The following is a 16,889-nucleotide window of genomic DNA, read 5'->3' as shown; positions in this document are numbered from 1 at the left end:
GCACTGCCGCATACATTTAAGTCGTGATGTTTTAATCAGGGAGCAGAAAAATACTTGAAAGAAACAGTGCATGCACCTCCTGACCTGAATACTGGATTACATGTAGAAATGCTGCCGCTGGAGGAAGTCAACATGTGTATATAGGCTTGCCTGGGTCTGACTTCTCTGCTGTCTCGGTGATGAAGTGAAAGACTGTCATATAGCAGCATCATAGATCCAAGAATCAAATAACTCTACTGAGATGTCCTGAGATCCTGCAAGTTTAGGCAGACTAGTTTTATAACTGTCACTCAGAAAGAGAATCTGGAAATAAATGATGAATCTAGCATTCTCATACAATAAAATGATGAATCCAGTTCTGATCATAGTTTTCAGTTACCATCATCTTCTACAGTGTAGGCAGATCCAGAAGCTTTATAATTAGACAATACATGATCGATCACCAGCTGTCAGGATTAAGCCATTATTTTTCTGATCAGCTATCTTCTCAACAAAAGCTGATCTCCACTGAGTTGTCTTTTGACCGAAAGCAGAAGAGTCTGGCGATATTAAATAGAGGGCCCAAGAGGAGGAATAGTAACGAGGTTCAGAGTGCCCTACCACTGGTCATCTTGTGTTGAAAATGTACTCAAATTCTCCTTGAAATTTACAATGTCTGACCTCATCCACCAGGGGTTACCACGTTTGTTGTGCAGTAGCTGTGTGTTTGTGAAGCATCAGTTTGCACAACATTCAAGTTCCAAACCCCTGTTTGAATCTGTAATACCTTTGTTCTTTTGCTTTCCAACAGTATCCAATTCCTGTTATCAACAGCTGCTAAGCAAAATTAAAGACACATAAAACCTCTAAGTTTATTATATCATAAAAAGTGTTCAAATAACTCCTTTTTCCCCCTCTAATAAGAGTATAAGACTGAAATGACTTTATTATATTACAGTAAAAAATAAAATGCTTATCTTCCCATTCTCTGGGTCTTTGGACTTTTTGCACCACACTACCTGTTCTCTAGGTATAATTCAGCCCTTGGGCTTTGCTCAAATACTGTTCGGTAGTCTGAGCTTCTCCTACGACAGGACAGTGTTGGTTCACCATATCTGTTCCTCACTTGGTCAACCCAACCCAGTAATGCCTCAATATAACTACCATTTTTTGCAAAGCAGCTCTGGGAGGAAAAGAACTTTCTAAGAGAAGAAATCTGGGTGGAGAAAAGATTGCTTTATCATACTCCTGACTAAATTTTTCTGCATTCCTTCTCATCCTGGTTTCTCAGAAATATTTGATCAATTTCCAAGCAACCGAGTGCTTAATTGTCCAAAAATAACTTGCATTTGTTAAAAGCAGGAGGTGGAAACTGAAATGACTTCAATAGCAAGTGAAACGCCAATATCCTCTCAGAAATTATGGATCAAGTAACTGAAAAAGTCACAAAGGCTAAGCATGACATATCACTTTAATTGTTGGAGTAGGTTAATGTGCAAATGGGATGTACAATTTTAGGTAACTGACATCAGCTATATGACACAGCAAAATCAGGCATATATCACCCTTATACACAAAATATCTCAGGAAATCATAACAATAAACATTAGAACATTTAAGAAAATAAAACAGGTGAGAACCCATTTGACCATCATAATCATTTGTATAATATTTGTCGCTGTTGAAAAATACCACAACTATTTACAATGTCTAAATATCCAATAGTTGCTTCCAAAGTTTTTGGAGACAATGGTGCAAAGCCTTTATATTCCCAAGTGAACGAAAACCTTTGTTTATCTCCTGTTTTCCCTGCAGAAAAGTTTATCAAGTATATAGTACTTAAACATATAGAGAACATTCGTTCCACTGATGAACTCACTTAAAAAAATCATATAATTCCAAAATATGGTAGATAAAAAATTTTGTTGCTTCAACATTCTTTGACATGCTCTGACTATATAATAAAAAGTTTCATCAATGACAAAAGTTATGGAGCATCACAATGAGACAAAAAAGACAAAAGGAAAAAAACAATTTTACAAAACCTCAGAATGTAAAAAAGGGAAAACGCTACAACTTCAACTGTCTTTTTACCTTCTCACTTAATAGAAGATATTATATTTATCAACAGATATAATAGCCGCTTGCTCAGAAAATACAAGTAACCAATAAAATGAGAAACTATAAGACTGGAGTTTTTCTTTGGTACTATTTCATGTAACATGTTAGTTCTTGTTTTAGCTCTCCACAACTATTACCATCAAAATCCTAGTGTTGAAAGGTATGATAAAAATAGAGCAATCTCGGCAACCACCAAAGAAACAAAATTGAGGTTGCAGCATTGCAGGAGTAACTACAAGGCCATTTATTTGCTTAAGAGAAAATAATTGTTTGCAACTATGAAGCACAGATACTTCTAAGTGGCAACTCATGTACCATACATAGAATAACACCTTGCAATTACTGATAAAAAAAATGTCTACAGATTGTTTAATAAGATGTACATACATGAACCTTGAATTATAGAAAATCGAGGAAAGATCAAGATCTTGTTTCTTTATATTGTCTTTACTACATAAAAATAACCTAAGCATCGAAGAGTAACTTACATAGCCGAATATAACTAAGCAAGCTAATGGAGACCTTTAACAGTTAAAATTACCTCACAAAGAACCATTTATGATTGCTAGAACTTCACAAAAAGACACAGGTTGCAAGGCAGGTCAAGCGTATTATATTTTGCATATTATCCATTCCATCTCTTTTTTTATTGCCGACTCAATCTTTGAGTCTTCATTTAGACTAAAATTTCAGAGTGATGCCATCAAAGAGTTTGCAATATGAAGCGCATTTGACAGACAAATGTCTGCTTTTGTGGTAGTTATACAAAGACCACTTCACTCATTAATTTGGTCGTATAGAACAATTTGAAGTACCATCTGATGACGTTGATTCTCTACCAACAGGTATAGAACAGGGCAAGAGGAGACGAAGGACACGGCGACTTGCGCGGAAGGAAGGCGGGATCTTGGGCACAAAGATCTCATTGAGGGCATACATCTACGGGGAGGAAACCCCCAATTTCTACACGAAAGATCCAAACCTTTGGTGTGAAGAACCCTCACAGCCCGGTGCCTCTCTTGTTCTCCAACCGAGTCTACGCCTACGCCACGCATGGGCGACAGGGGGCACAAGGAAGGCGGGATCTTGGACAGAAAGATCTCAAGAACATGACTGTGTACCTCTAGGAGAAGAGAACCACCGGCCCGCTGCCTCTCTTGTGCTCCAACCGCGCCGACGCATCCGCCACGCAGAGGCAACAGGGCAGGAGGAGACGAAGGGCTCGGGGGGCGACTGGAGAGCAAGAAAGGCGGAATCTTGGAGGGAAAAGAAGGGATTCGGCGCGGCGGAGCGCAGTGGCGAGACGCAAGAGAGGCAGTCGCGGTTTCATGGTAGTTATGTCGCCGTATCATAACTAGTTATAGGTACACGTGTCAACGATCCGTCCGCCGCCTTTGCATGTTTAGCCTTTTTTTCACCATATTAAATAAAGAAATAAATACAACTGTCAGATCTCGTCGAATTTCTATTGCATCCGTCCATCGAATCAGGGAACGTCGACGGCTATGATATATATATATATATATATATATATATATATATATATATATATATATATATATATATATATATATATATATATATATATATACTCAAATAAATGTAAGTTTATTTGAATCTAATTTTATGAATAGATTCTCACCAATCAAACTTGGTAGCAATATCTTGGTGTCAAATTTGAATATAATTAAAATATATGTTTGGATTCAAGGAAAGGATAATTAAATTTGGTTTAAGTGGGTTGGGTATATTTAATACTTGAAAGACCCAACAAGCTACAGTGACTCCCTCCCTCTATCCAATAATCATTATTGCTATGAAGTTAAAACAATATTTTTGATCCAAAGTCTTGCATGAGAATTCATAACTACAGATTGCATTTCAATGTTTTGAAAGCCACCCACCTTGCTTTCGAAGATAATCTTCATAAAAGAACTGCATGAAGAACATAAATTCATCATAATGGGGGAATTCTACAAAGACTTGGTTTCAGCTTCTCAAGACAAGATTTCTTCTGTGCCTTTAGATAAATAGAAAGCAAGAATGATAATAAGAGACTTGAATGAAATCAGGTCATCTTAACACTGGAAGATGTTCTTTTTGTGGTAGGTTTTTCAGAAGATCATCATACTGATTGAGATCATGAATGTCTTAATGTTTTCAATAAGCTGTTTTGAACTTGACACCATCCTTCTACCCTCTGAACATCCATCTTCTAACCTTGAAGCAGCATATTTCTGAAAACAGAGTTTCAGAAACACTCATGTTTCATATCGTGCTGCAGTCAAGTTGTCTTGGAAAAATCATTTCTGAAATCAAAGAAAGCACTAGAAAAACCATTTCTGAAAACAGAGTGGTTTGATGGTGAAGTCGATTCATCTCATGCCATCTCATATGTCCACTGCACATGCCTAATCCTATTATTCTGAAGTACCTAAGCAGGCAGAGTGCAAATACAATTGACAAATGCAAGATGGAGAGACATTTTTTTGAGAGTAAGATTGCAAAGCCTAGTTGGCAACACATGCTACCGATACAAGCATTTCATTTTAAGCATATATACTTGCAAACATATGAGAATTAATAGTCTACTCACTGATGTCTTCGATCTACTTTCTTACTGTTACATGCCCTGACATTTAGAAGATCAGTATGAGTATTTCTAAGATGAGTTGTCTGACATCATGATACTGTTTCAACTATGGTGGACCTAATGTTAAAGACATATTGATAATCATGGTTACTGGATTAGCAACCTCATGCATGATTGATAATGATCTGTCTTCTGCATGTCACCATACAGAAACTTACTGACTTGATGTTCCACTTCCATTTCACTTCAAAGAAATATATCCTTCAAGAGAGCCTATTGCCTTTGAGCCAAAGTATGATCACCAGAACACTGTTGTGGCAACTTTCTTGGCCATGCAAAGACTTGGTGCTTGAGCTTCCACATGCAGCAAATACTCTTCACCAAGCTTTGAAATCATTGGATCAGTGTCAAGAACAGTGGCCTGTCATGAGATTTTGCAGACCTTAATCATTGCAGACCTTATCTTGGGCATGGCTTGTCAGATTCCCTTTTAGCCTCACCTGTTTGGACTGTATGAGGATGGATTACAAGATAGAAATAAAGTTACATCATGAAAGGGAACTCAGTAACTTACCTGGGTAGGAACAAAAGCATCGAATCAATACTTGAAACAAAAGGCATCTTGCAATCTAACTAGATTTACTACAAGTACTACATGCCAATTGGTGTCCATTCCAAGTTTACCGCAGTTCATTTTTTTTCCTTTGTTCTGAAGAAGATGACTGCAGTGTTGACTTGTCCATCTTGTTTTCAGCATCTAGTCAACACAATCTGCAGCATTATGTTTCTTTTTAAGGCTGGCCGTGTCGATTGGTAATCATCTGAAGATTGTTCCTCACACATCGTACTCTCCTTTGATTGTTCTTCTTTCATCTCGCATTTTGATCTTTCATTTCCCTACTGAGAGTTTCTTGTGAAGCAACACAAAGGAAGTCACATCTGGCACAATCTTGCAGGGAAACTTGTAATGCACAAGATAAGCTGACAGCAGTGTGAGAGATGCAAACTGGAACACATACATTGAACAAGCATTCTGTTATAAATCATGCATGCATTTAAATCAGGAAAATGATGGTTGATGTCCTTCTCATACACAGACCAATCATCATGGTGCAAATATGCTGTCCTCCTCAGGGTAGGGAATGCATGATAGAGAACAGACATCTGCCTTTGTACTGAGAGCCATGAATCGCCAAGTCTGACCCTTGGGGGATGCGCAAAAAATTGTGTTTCCTGAGCTGTATCTTTCACTCTTTCCCTGTTCCTAGACTTCTGCAAGCTCAACAAGTTTGTCTACTCCTCCTATCATGGCCATATGCAGAGTGCAGAGCCCTTTTAGTTACAAGAAAAAATGTCCACAGATATCTTCCTGAACATGATAGGAAAGATGCCCTGTGGAAATCAGTAACTTACTGTCCTTGATGATCTCCTCATGAATGTTTACAACTTGGAACAAAGAATGTGGCACCAATTGACAGTGGCACTTCTCTTGATCCCCCGGATGCTGCCTGGTCCACAGTTTGGTGTCTTGAAGTAGCAAGCTCACCAGTCTATCACTAGGTGGTCCTTAAAGGATGCCATATCTACAATGAACACTCTTATTTGTGCAAACATCGATTTATGACATCGTTTAGTCTCGCATCACTAAGAAACATAGGTTAGATATTTTAATTAAGTAATTTGTGTTCTAGTGATGTCTAATTCCACAATTTTCTGAATCTGTTAACATTTGATCATCAATTCAAAAAGATAAGCTACAGGATCAACAATCCATGGAAAAGCTTCAAATAAGAGATAAGAATAATTTCTTATTGAACAAAATAAATCCTGCCTTACCTTCTTTCTTTATGTATTACTTTGAGAAATTCTTTCCTTATATCGTGTATAAAATGCTTCAGAAAACTGATGTGATACCTAAAATTTAGGACGGAACTGATTAAATACTTGCATATTTCCTCTCCTAAACCTAAAGTTTTCTTGTATGCTTTAGAATAACAAGAAGTTGACACGCTTTACAACCTTTTAGCTTTGGATGGATGAGACTTTGAACTTTCTTCGGTACAGATGAGCAGATATATGAGAGATAGCTACTTCATGTCTCATGCAAAATTATGACACATTTCAGCAATTAGCACAAAATTCCTGGTGCAACTTGAAACGATCTACACACATCAAAGACACTTTATTTCCTTGTTGACTCTCTCCCCCTCACCTGATTCAATTCTGGAAGTTGCATTTTTCCTCCTACATCGATGATGACGGAAACAACCAAATTTAAGCTTGAAATATAATTGGACTAGTGCTAATGCAGCAGCAATTTTCACAATTTACCAGGAGAATTATCGAGGGTGCTCTAGATAATAGACCGAATCGAAGAGACTAATGAAAGTGGTGGTGATCTGGCCATGACCAGAGGGCAGATTGATCTCCCATGCTGCCCAACAAGTTGCTGAAGCTGACTTCTGGGGCTTCATTCTCTACCTTGGCACATTGGAATTCTGGCTTGCAGGAGTTGTGGAGGAGCTGGTTTATGTCGGCTGGCCTAATTGATGGGAAGTATGGCAAGATTTGGTGAGGAGGCAGGGAGCTCTCAATCACTGATGTTCTTGAGATATCTATGTTGATCTCTGAGCTGTTCTCACTTCTATTGCTGCAAGAACCTTCAGTTTCTTTGTTGAGATTGATCATATCCGATGTTTCTGTACCTCTGAATGCCAAAATCTGCGCATTTGACTTGGCTTACGACATAAGAATATGTATGAAACAACCAGAAATTACTTGAACAAAATCTTAATGATCATATAAATAGAAAGAGACTAACAAGAACAGACATGTTCGTACTCCACAATCTAATATAGGAAGGGTGGCTACTTAAGATAGATGGTGTCAAAATTTTTGACCCCGAGTGCATCACCTGTCAATCTTTTCTCTACAGTTGATTGCGTGAGGTGGATGGAGCCTTACTGATGCTTGATAGGTCATATATCACAGATTGAAGATGTCCTGATCAGAAAGGGATCTTTTCTTTTCTTCTTCTTTTTGATGAAAGATCCGAAAGGGAATCAGGAAAGAGATTTCAAATTGTTGCCATTGTCTTCACATCAATACGAAATGATCAAGTTGGTTTGTTAGATTATCATTACTCCTGTGATTGATATTGACTTATTTGATGTGATTTTTTTTGTTTCTTTTGTTTTTTTTTCTTCTTTTATTACTTTTATTCTGGTTGGTTCCAAGGAGCTCATTTTCTTTGTATCTTTTGTGGCTCATTTGCAAGCATCAGTGTCCTGCAAAATTTCATCTGATGCAGAAGTTTCCATGTCCTCTGGATGAGTATCAAAAAGGAAAAGGTAAAAGTCTTCATCATGATCTCCAGATCTTTCTAGTACCATTTCATAGCTAAAAAGATGGTTGTGTTTGGCACAATAAAGGAGACAAGGAAAGGAATCAAAATAAAAGATAGACACAGTAATGATTCACCCAATCATTATGAGTTCATTTCTAATCTATGAACAGGCATCTTCCTCAAAAGACTCAAAACTACTCATGCAGAAATGAATAGATTTAAGTTGAGATGTTCATCATATATTTATATATAGATTGAAGAAAATTGAGACATACCTCAGCTCGGAGTTTCTTGTTCTGGGATTGGAGAGCCTCGTTCTCTGTTTTGATGGCCTCAAACTGCCTCTTGAGCACATCATAGTCCTTCTCCAATTGCTTTGTCTTCCACCTTGCTCGCCTGTTCTGGAACCAGATGGCCACTTGCCTCGGCCGCAGCCCAAGAGCCCTGGCCAGCTGCATTTTCCTCTCAGGCTCCAGTTTGTTCCCCAGCTCAAAGTTCTTCTCCAATGTCCTCACCTGCTCTATGTTGAGCCTCTTCTTCTTCTCCCCTGCTTGCCAACCATCATCCGACAAGTCATCGTCGGCGTTCATCTCCTCGCAGCTCTCGATCCCCGGGAAGGATATGGATCTCTTCCCCATCACCGGAGCCACACCTGCACCACCAAATCAAGTAAAGCACAATTGAGTCACTTCCACCTGAGGTTGGAGGTTCGGAAATGGTTGCCACAGACCACCTCTGAGGTCTTGCGGACCGGTATGGAGGAGGGAGCCGAGAGGGGCTGTGAGTTGGTTCCCTTCTTCATAGGGTGTCTCCGTATGGAACATGAAGTTCGAGGGGAAGGAGGAGGAAGAGGCCATTCCATTGCAGGCCATCATCTGCTACAGGGTAGGGAGGTCACAGAGCAAGGACATGGTGGAGGGGGGGGGGGAAGGAAGAAGGATGGTTTGAGGTCGATGGCTGGGAAGATGGACACACAAACTGCAAAAATACTGTACAGAGAGAAGAAGAATATGCAATCAGTTATAGGCAGCGATGAGATCAAATTAAGATTAACATGAGATGAAGACGAGGAGTAAAAGTCTGCTTGGAAAGATCTACGAATGTTAACAATGTTTACGTCCAGAATTGACAATCTCTATCAGATTCAATCGACTAGTCTGCTTCTCATAAATAATGTTATCCCGATCGACAGCCATCTTTATAATCTGTGTGGTTAATCACTGTGGACACAGTCCACACCTTATTCCAAACGAGATGAACGGAGTTGGATACTTCCAATTGCTTGCTTGGTTCTTTCCCTGCAATGTGATGCAGACAGATGGGTACTTGAATTCTTTTGACAGAAGTTGCCATGTCCATCTCAACGAAGCTGTATTTTGTGGTGTGGAGTGTTAAGTGGGCAGCCATGTGAAAGAGAGACCGATATCATATTAGGGAAAAAGAACAGTAGTAAGATTCTGCCAGTGAAAGGTGGGATTTTACTGGACAGAAAAAGGGGGAGAAAGATCACAAAGGAAATGGAAGAATAAGCTGGCCATAGATTGGAAAGTGTATATAAAAAGATTGGCACTTTGAGAGAAAGGAAAAGGGGATGACAGGAATCTAAGGATGGGTCCTCAAAGTTGCAGCCTCTGCTACCTAACACACATGCAGCTCATCATGCACCTGATTCACCCTCAACACCAACACCAAACTCCATGAGAGGTGGGTGCTTATTTTATTCTTGTTTCTTCTGCGCCCCTGTGCATGGCTATCTTGGTGGCAAAAGCTGCAGTCCCACCATTGCTCATCCCTCCCCCCTCCCTTCTCTCAAAGAATCTGTGTGCCAACCATCCCAACTCCATGTCTCAGCATTTCTGAGACTATGATTAATTTTATCATTATTAATCTCTCTATCAACAATGCGATTTGGAGTAGCAGACGTACTTTGATTATCGCAAGGAGAATTGTTAGCTCTTATGTCTGTCACGAGAGCAATAAAGAAGTAGCATGAAATCTTCAATGAAGTTTTGTTTCTGCCTTCCGAGAAGGCCTGCTGGTCCATCTCGGTTTGTTGATTTCCCATCGATGCGCTTGTCTTTGCACGACTCTGCTATTTCTGCTGTTCTTGACTCATCTGTGCTGTGTTCATCTGTTTCTTCTGTGGTTAGATCTTAAGATCGGAGTGATGAATCCTACTGTAAGTTCATGTTGTTCATGTAAACCACCATTCTCTCTCTCTCTCTCTCTCTCTCTCTCTCTCTCTCTAGTTGGCTTTACAGGCCAACACATGGCTTCCCACCTAAAGCCATTTCATATACGAGGAAGAGCCATGGATGCAGAATAAACTAGTCGTCGAACCTTCTTCAACCACAGTTTCACATGCCAACCATATGTGGATTCTATTAAGAATGAATGATGCTTGGAGAGAAGCTTTTCTTTCTTCCACCTCCCTCCTTTTCAATCTAATTGCAATCTACCTGAACTGATGCGCCAATGTGCAGAAAATTCTGCTACATTGTCTGCTAAAATTCTTCTTCGATCGAACTAAAGATGCATGTTCTTGCAAGCCACGGAGGAGATCACGCTCAAGAAGATGATCCAAGAACAGATTGTGATGCTTTGCGCTCACTCAACTCAGAGAACTCGAGATAGAGCATCAGATGAAAACTAGAACAAAAATAATTCAATCGTAGCGCAAGATCCTAACTGCAATTCTGGTTCCCTAAGCAACAAAAAAAGCCTAAAAATGACAATACCAAAAGAACACGGCAAGAACCGACACGTTTTCATGGAGCCGTCATCATGGAGCGCGAGGGTCGCCGATGGTTATTTCACCAAGCTGCAAGTTTGATCAGTGTCCACCAGCCATACCAACACTCTTGAAGTTCTTCCTAGAGAGCCTTGGAAGCTTTAACATTCCGACCACGCCGGCAACGAAGGCGATTGCAGATGCCAGAGCGAAGGCAGGAATGTTCCCCTTCCCGAAGAGAGAATCCCATGGGCCTGCACCGAGAGCTATGATCACCTACATAGATCAGAAACCATCATATGTTAGCAGAAGCTAAAAATACAATTACACACTTGTAAATTAATTCATGTTCCTCTGTGAGCAGGTCAAGAACAGAGATCAGGTGGATGATGGTGTCATCAAGAAGAAATTTAATAGCATGTCAAAACCAACCTGCGGGATGACAACCGAAATGTTCAAAACTCCAGTGCAAAGCCCTGCAAAACAGCCAAATTTAGCTGCAGAAATCGATCGATGAACTATCGTCTCTTGGTGAACGAAACGCGTGGGAGGGACTGACCTTGGCCGCCACCCTCATTCACAACCAACTGTGCTGTAACAGCAAAAGGAACACTGTACAGAACCTACAAAACAGCAACGTGCATGTTAGTGTTTGGAACCCATCGATAAGTGTCAGTAGAAGCTTGGGAATGCTGATACTTACAGCAAGAGGAAAACCAAGAGCTGCAAATGTGGCCAGAGCTGCAGCTCTCACTTCACCATCTGCTGTGATCACGTTCTGGACTGAGCCATGGAAGTCTCTAATGGACCAAGTACTTATGATTGTAGTGCCAGCCATGCCGGCAAACATGGTCATGTTGCTGATCACCCAAACAATTCTTGGAGTCAACTTTCGGCACATTGGTTCGATCAGTAAGGAAGTGATCATCAGCACAACCTAAGAAGAAGAAGAAGAAGAAGAAAGTAGTCCAGTTGTTAGGGCGATGAGGACGTGAAAGAACACAAGTAGTCAGCCGTCATCTCCAGTTTTCTCACCGAATTCAGCAGCAAACCCAATGCGCCTTGTCGAACACCGCGATCATAAGCATCGATCTGCGCAGGAGTTCCACTTGGGTTTCCATGGTAGACTTCGCGGCCCATCCAATCGGTGTCGTAAAGGATGAAAGGAAACCATGAAAGCTGGAAGCAAGCAGAAAAAGAACTGTCAGGAGCTCCTCTGGAATGCAGTCTTCACGGCATTTCAATCTTCATATCCATACCCAGGTGAGGGAAGTGACAAGGAGGACCGAAGGCATTCCCGGAGGCAAGTTCTTGAAGGCCTTAAAGATATCGATAAAGCTGACTCTATCCTCATTCTGGCTCTGCGCTTGACCATCTTTCGAGTTGAGCTTTGCGCCGGATTGAGCAGGATCACCCAGAGGAACCTCCTTAGCAACAATTAGAGTCACCACCAAACAGACGAGAAGAAAGACCTGTTGACAATCAACTCCTTCAGCAACAATTTCTCATCAGGATCTAACTCTCGTGCACAGAGATTCTTCTGATAAGACCTACCACAGCAATCAGAAATGCACCCTTCAGGTTTGCACAAGCTTCACAGCAAGACCTTGTCAACAAGAAAGGGAACCACCTTCACCACATTCAAACAAAAGAGATTAAGAGTTCTTGTTGGAAATTTTGGATTATACACATGTAGAAACGTCGATGATCATTTAATCTTATGGATCTGTAGACGTACTTGTGCCAGGTTCCGCTAGAACCAGAAGAATATCCTAAGATGTTTCCGACAGCCATCCATGAACAGAATATGGCATTTGCTGCGTTGCATCCATGAGTTCCTGTCGCACAAATAAGCACCAGATCGTGCCATTAGAAAGCATTCGGTATCGAATTGTTGGAGATGCTCTAAACTTGAAGATGCTCACCCGAGAGATCAGCCATGAGCGCCCGAGCTGGACCCTGCAATAAACATGTTGCCATGACTCACGACTCAAATGGAACATAGGAAGACATTGATGGTTGGAACTCGATGAAGCTTACTTGAACTGCATTATTGGAAAGATCCAGTAACCAGAATCCAAGAACATAGACTATCGCTGCATGCCACCGAGGACCATGATACACACTGCATTCCCACAAGGATCGCATGTGTCAATCAAAGATACGAAGCTCATGCAACGGGAGAAGAAGAAGCTCACCTGCAATGCTCTTTCGTGTCACCAAGAGCATGTCCAATGTCAGAAGAAAACCCGACCACGATCACCTGGAGCACCAACGTAGAAATCCATGTAAGAAGATCAAGTTATCAGTGGCAAGATACGAAGACTGATGATAACAGTTGCAGCACTCACAGCAACACAGATCATTGTGCATCCAGCGAGGAGGAAAGGCCTCCTCCTCCCAAACCTCGAACGACATTTATCGCTCCACAGGCCAACGCAAGGCTGAACCTGTTCACCAGAATCAAACAGTGGTTGAAGTCACTCAACAACAAAGACAAGGAGCTTGAAATCTGAAATACTTACCACAAAGCCTGCAACAGGGCCACAGAGCCACATGATAGAGGAGAGAGCATGCGAGAGTCCCAACGTCTGCATCGATAAGCACAAGAACATTTGTTAGTCAAACAGATGTACACGTCAACCCTGGAAACCTGTCAGGACCGAAGTCACCTTTCACAGACCAAGAAAACAATTCTACGTTCCTTATGATATTCTGGAAAAACAGTGCTAAGACGCCCTCTTCCATATGCTTACGTTCCCTAGACGTATAACCGATGTATGTGCAGTAGTTATTCCTCTCTCTCTCTCTCTCTCTCTCTCTCTCTCTCTCTCTCTTTCTCTCTCTCTATTCTCTTGTTTCTTGTATTGAAATATGATGAGAAATTCTCATCAGACTTGCTCAAACGAATGTAGAAAGAACAAAGCAAGGAGGAAGTAAACATCTGCATGCAGGCGGAGTAGTCGCACTGCAGACGCAGAGATACGTTTCGTCTCGAGGTGTACCTGCACGTAAGGCGTGAGGAGGGACAGTTGCAGCGCCCAGCCGTATTGCACCCCGCCGGCAACCATGCACGAGAAGATGAGCCTCACCAAGCTTATCTGCTGCGGCGCCGGGCCGGCCGCGCCGTTGTCGTCGCCGTTGGAACCCGAGAGCTCCACCTCGCCTCCGTGGCCTCCCCTCCTGCGCCCCGGCATCCTGGTCTCCCCCACCTGCTCCCGCACCCTCACTGTCGCTTACACCAGCGGTCGGTCCAGCATCAAACGCCTATTCAGATCCGTGATTGATGGCGTGGAGAAAGATGGGTGCGAGACTCGGATATGGTCTCAGCACTGCAGAGGCGCGGATTTAAACGGGCGAGCCGCGGTGTGGTGCCCCTCGGCGCATCTCTGTGTCGACAGATGGAGTCCATTCCTCAGGTTTGTAAGCTGAGGTCGCCTGTTCGTAGCAGTCCACGTCGATGGTTCACGACAGCCTCAGAGCGGTCTAAGGAGCACCATTCACCTGGAACGGATAAGCATCCGGTGCTGCATTTTTCCTACTCCTTTTTTTGCCACACGCTTTCTTTACCTGCTACCGATCAAAGGATCCCACGGGCCCCACCTGTGAAGATCCAATCACAAAGCGTCTCTCGCAAGGATATCGTCGCCATTCCACAGGTGCCGATTCTACGCCGCTCTCGGCTTCCAGCTCGACACCGTCGTTTGTTTTGGTCAAATCACCCACAGGATATATATCCTTTATCCGAAAAAGACGGACGTTGGAGATTAGAAAACGGAGTAGAAGTGGACGGCTCAGACTACTCCATGCGCACAACCATCGAGTTTTGTGCTTCATTTCACTCCATAATTGCGTGCAGGCTCACTGCGCAGTGTGGCTAAAGGATAAACCCAACCATTGACCAATGTGGTTTGCCATCCCCCTTCCGTCACTGTGACTAGTGACAGAGGTCAGCAGCGTTGCAGGCAAATTAAGTGCTCTCATGGTTCATGGATTCATGTGATCTCCTGCTGTGACTCAGAGAGAGAGAGAGAGAGAAACATAAATGCATAGCAGAAAGCCAAATGTGGTTTGCCATCCGCAGAATAATTATAATTGATGAATTTACAATTATGCTTCAAGAGTTTTATATTCCTAACTTATCTTGTCATTAAGTTAGAAATATGATGATATTCATATAATTAATTTTCATAACAATTATGTCTCTTAGTCAAATAATTTTACTTTAATTAGATCACTTTAATTTTAGCTAATGAAAATAATAACTTAACATATTTAATTATACATAACTCTTAATATTCTAACATATCCATAAGTCAGCTGCTTGTAATTTTATTCTTATGTAGATATCGAAGATGAATGAATTGTTGCATTCTTACGTAGATATCGAAATGAACATTACATGAATCAAACACACTATCGACCCATACTTCGAACCTAACTTTTGTATCTTAGTGCATTTGAAAGAGCAATGTAGAATATGGAAATGCATGTAGAGATGTAGAACGACACCCACATCCATATCCATATCCATATTCGAAAAATTAAAGACAATAATAGAATATGGAAAAGCATGTAGAGATGTGACATGCACACCTTTTATATCAACAATTCCAATGGATAAATGGTGTCTCGAAAACATGATGGGATCGGTTCTGATTCTTCGAACCACTAATAAAAGATCGAGTACGTACATGCCCACATAATGGTGCGTCAAGGAGTGTGCCGTGGACGTACGTATGAAAGCCTTGGATCGTGGGCCGAGATGCAACTCGATCGAAACAATAATTGAGTCGATTTATCCATACGCTGATCGAGGAGGTCAGAAGGGTTCTAACATCAATAAACTTCGATCTTCATTTATGCATCCATGGGACCATATTATCCGTAATATTATATATATATATATATATATATATATATATATATATATATATATATATATATATATATATATATATATATATATATATATATATATATATATAGTCTTTGTTCTGATTTAATTATCAGAATTAGACTAAAAAATAAATTAATCAACTATGATTGTTGCTGAGTCACTGGTTAAATGGATGGATCAATCGTTTTTAGAAGTCAAATTCTATATTCAGGTAATATAAATATATACAGTAATTTAAAAATAGTAGAATTTCAAGTACTAAGGGTTATTATTTGATTCTGAGGTTTGGAGATTCCTTTCGGGTTTTTAATATTTTGTTACAAAAATAATAATGACAATATAGTCAATCATAAGTACTAATTATTTGGGATATTTAAATCTTGATTCATAGTTTATCTTAAGACTTATTATTTAATTCTAACCAGATATTCTAGGTACATACTCATATCATCTTAAATGATTTCTTCTTTTCTTATTCTAATATTTTATTATATATTTTTTAAATAGATCAATGATTGCTATAGAATAAAGAAAGATTTTAAGTTATTATTGTGACCACTATAGGATAAAGAAAGATTTTATTTTGTTTTTCTTAAAATTGGATTGAATCGTTCCATTTGATTCTGATAACTATGGTTGTAGGGAATTATAACACCTATTGTTTATGCAATTAAATACTACTTATGTTTGCATAGTATTTATTGTATATGGTCCAAGGTATTGATTTGGGTCAAATTCAGAGAGGGTGCAACTTTGTGGTGGGGGACATAAAGCTTCACATCAATCCAAGTCAATTGTAGAAAGTCCTCAAGATTTCACACTACATTTGTCTTCACAATGGCAACATCAAAATTCCACGTGAAAAAGACTTTACACAATCTCGGCATGTTTGCACTTCTTGAAATCAAGAAGAGGATAGGGGATGAAGACTCGCTGTTTTGTCAGTGTCGTTCTAAGATTTGGTTCCCAAGAAATAATGTTGTCCTTGATGGATTGCATGTTTCGGTCCTAAAGTGATCTTGAGCCATGATCAAGTCCATGCATCTACGAGGCAAGTTCGTATGAATTTGATTGTATATTCATCACACTGCTGATGATTGTTGTTAGCTTTTGGTGCCGCTGACCTTTGTAGAGGTGGTGGATCAGCTCGACCTGGTTCGAGATTACAGCCTTGACGAGGTGCCAAAGCCCCTCTTGAGATGGTTGGTGATGCACGAAG

At 40.6% G+C, this 16,889-nt stretch overlaps 2 protein-coding genes across 3 annotated transcripts; both read right to left on the bottom strand.

Moving 5' to 3' along the window:
• Positions 1 to 6,856: 6,856 nt before the first annotated feature.
• On the bottom strand, positions 6,857 to 9,115 carry LOC135650959 (homeobox-leucine zipper protein HOX21-like). 2 transcript variants are annotated; one of them, XM_065170686.1, is made up of 3 exons: positions 8,770 to 9,115; positions 8,315 to 8,691; positions 6,857 to 7,414 (listed from the first exon to the last, which is right to left on the bottom strand). In XM_065170686.1, exons 1-3 carry the CDS (start codon positions 8,912 to 8,914, stop codon positions 7,073 to 7,075), a joined length of 864 nt encoding a protein of 287 aa, XP_065026758.1. In that variant the 5' UTR covers positions 8,915 to 9,115; the 3' UTR covers positions 6,857 to 7,072. The 2 variants fall into 2 exon arrangements, with proteins under 2 accessions (XP_065026758.1, XP_065026759.1); XM_065170687.1 differs by having other exon boundaries at positions 8,773 to 9,069.
• A 1,524-nt stretch (positions 9,116 to 10,639) lies between these two features.
• Positions 10,640 to 14,075, bottom strand: LOC135650570 (sucrose transport protein SUT1-like). Its single transcript, XM_065170043.1, has 14 exons — positions 13,776 to 14,075; positions 13,296 to 13,361; positions 13,122 to 13,220; positions 12,969 to 13,033; positions 12,811 to 12,895; positions 12,696 to 12,729; positions 12,509 to 12,608; positions 12,325 to 12,400; positions 12,030 to 12,242; positions 11,806 to 11,949; positions 11,474 to 11,707; positions 11,330 to 11,393; positions 11,203 to 11,246; positions 10,640 to 11,046 (listed from the first exon to the last, which is right to left on the bottom strand). Exons 1-14 carry the CDS (start codon positions 13,965 to 13,967, stop codon positions 10,873 to 10,875), a joined length of 1,590 nt encoding a protein of 529 aa, XP_065026115.1. The 5' UTR covers positions 13,968 to 14,075; the 3' UTR covers positions 10,640 to 10,872.
• Positions 14,076 to 16,889: the final 2,814 nt, after the last annotated feature.

Source organism: Musa acuminata, chromosome BXJ3-10, assembly GCF_036884655.1.
Source record: "Musa acuminata AAA Group cultivar baxijiao chromosome BXJ3-10, Cavendish_Baxijiao_AAA, whole genome shotgun sequence".
NCBI lineage: Eukaryota > Viridiplantae > Streptophyta > Magnoliopsida > Zingiberales > Musaceae > Musa > Musa acuminata.
The sequence above is the reverse complement of the archived record's forward strand: the minus strand, read 5'-3'. Positions and strand labels throughout refer to the sequence as shown.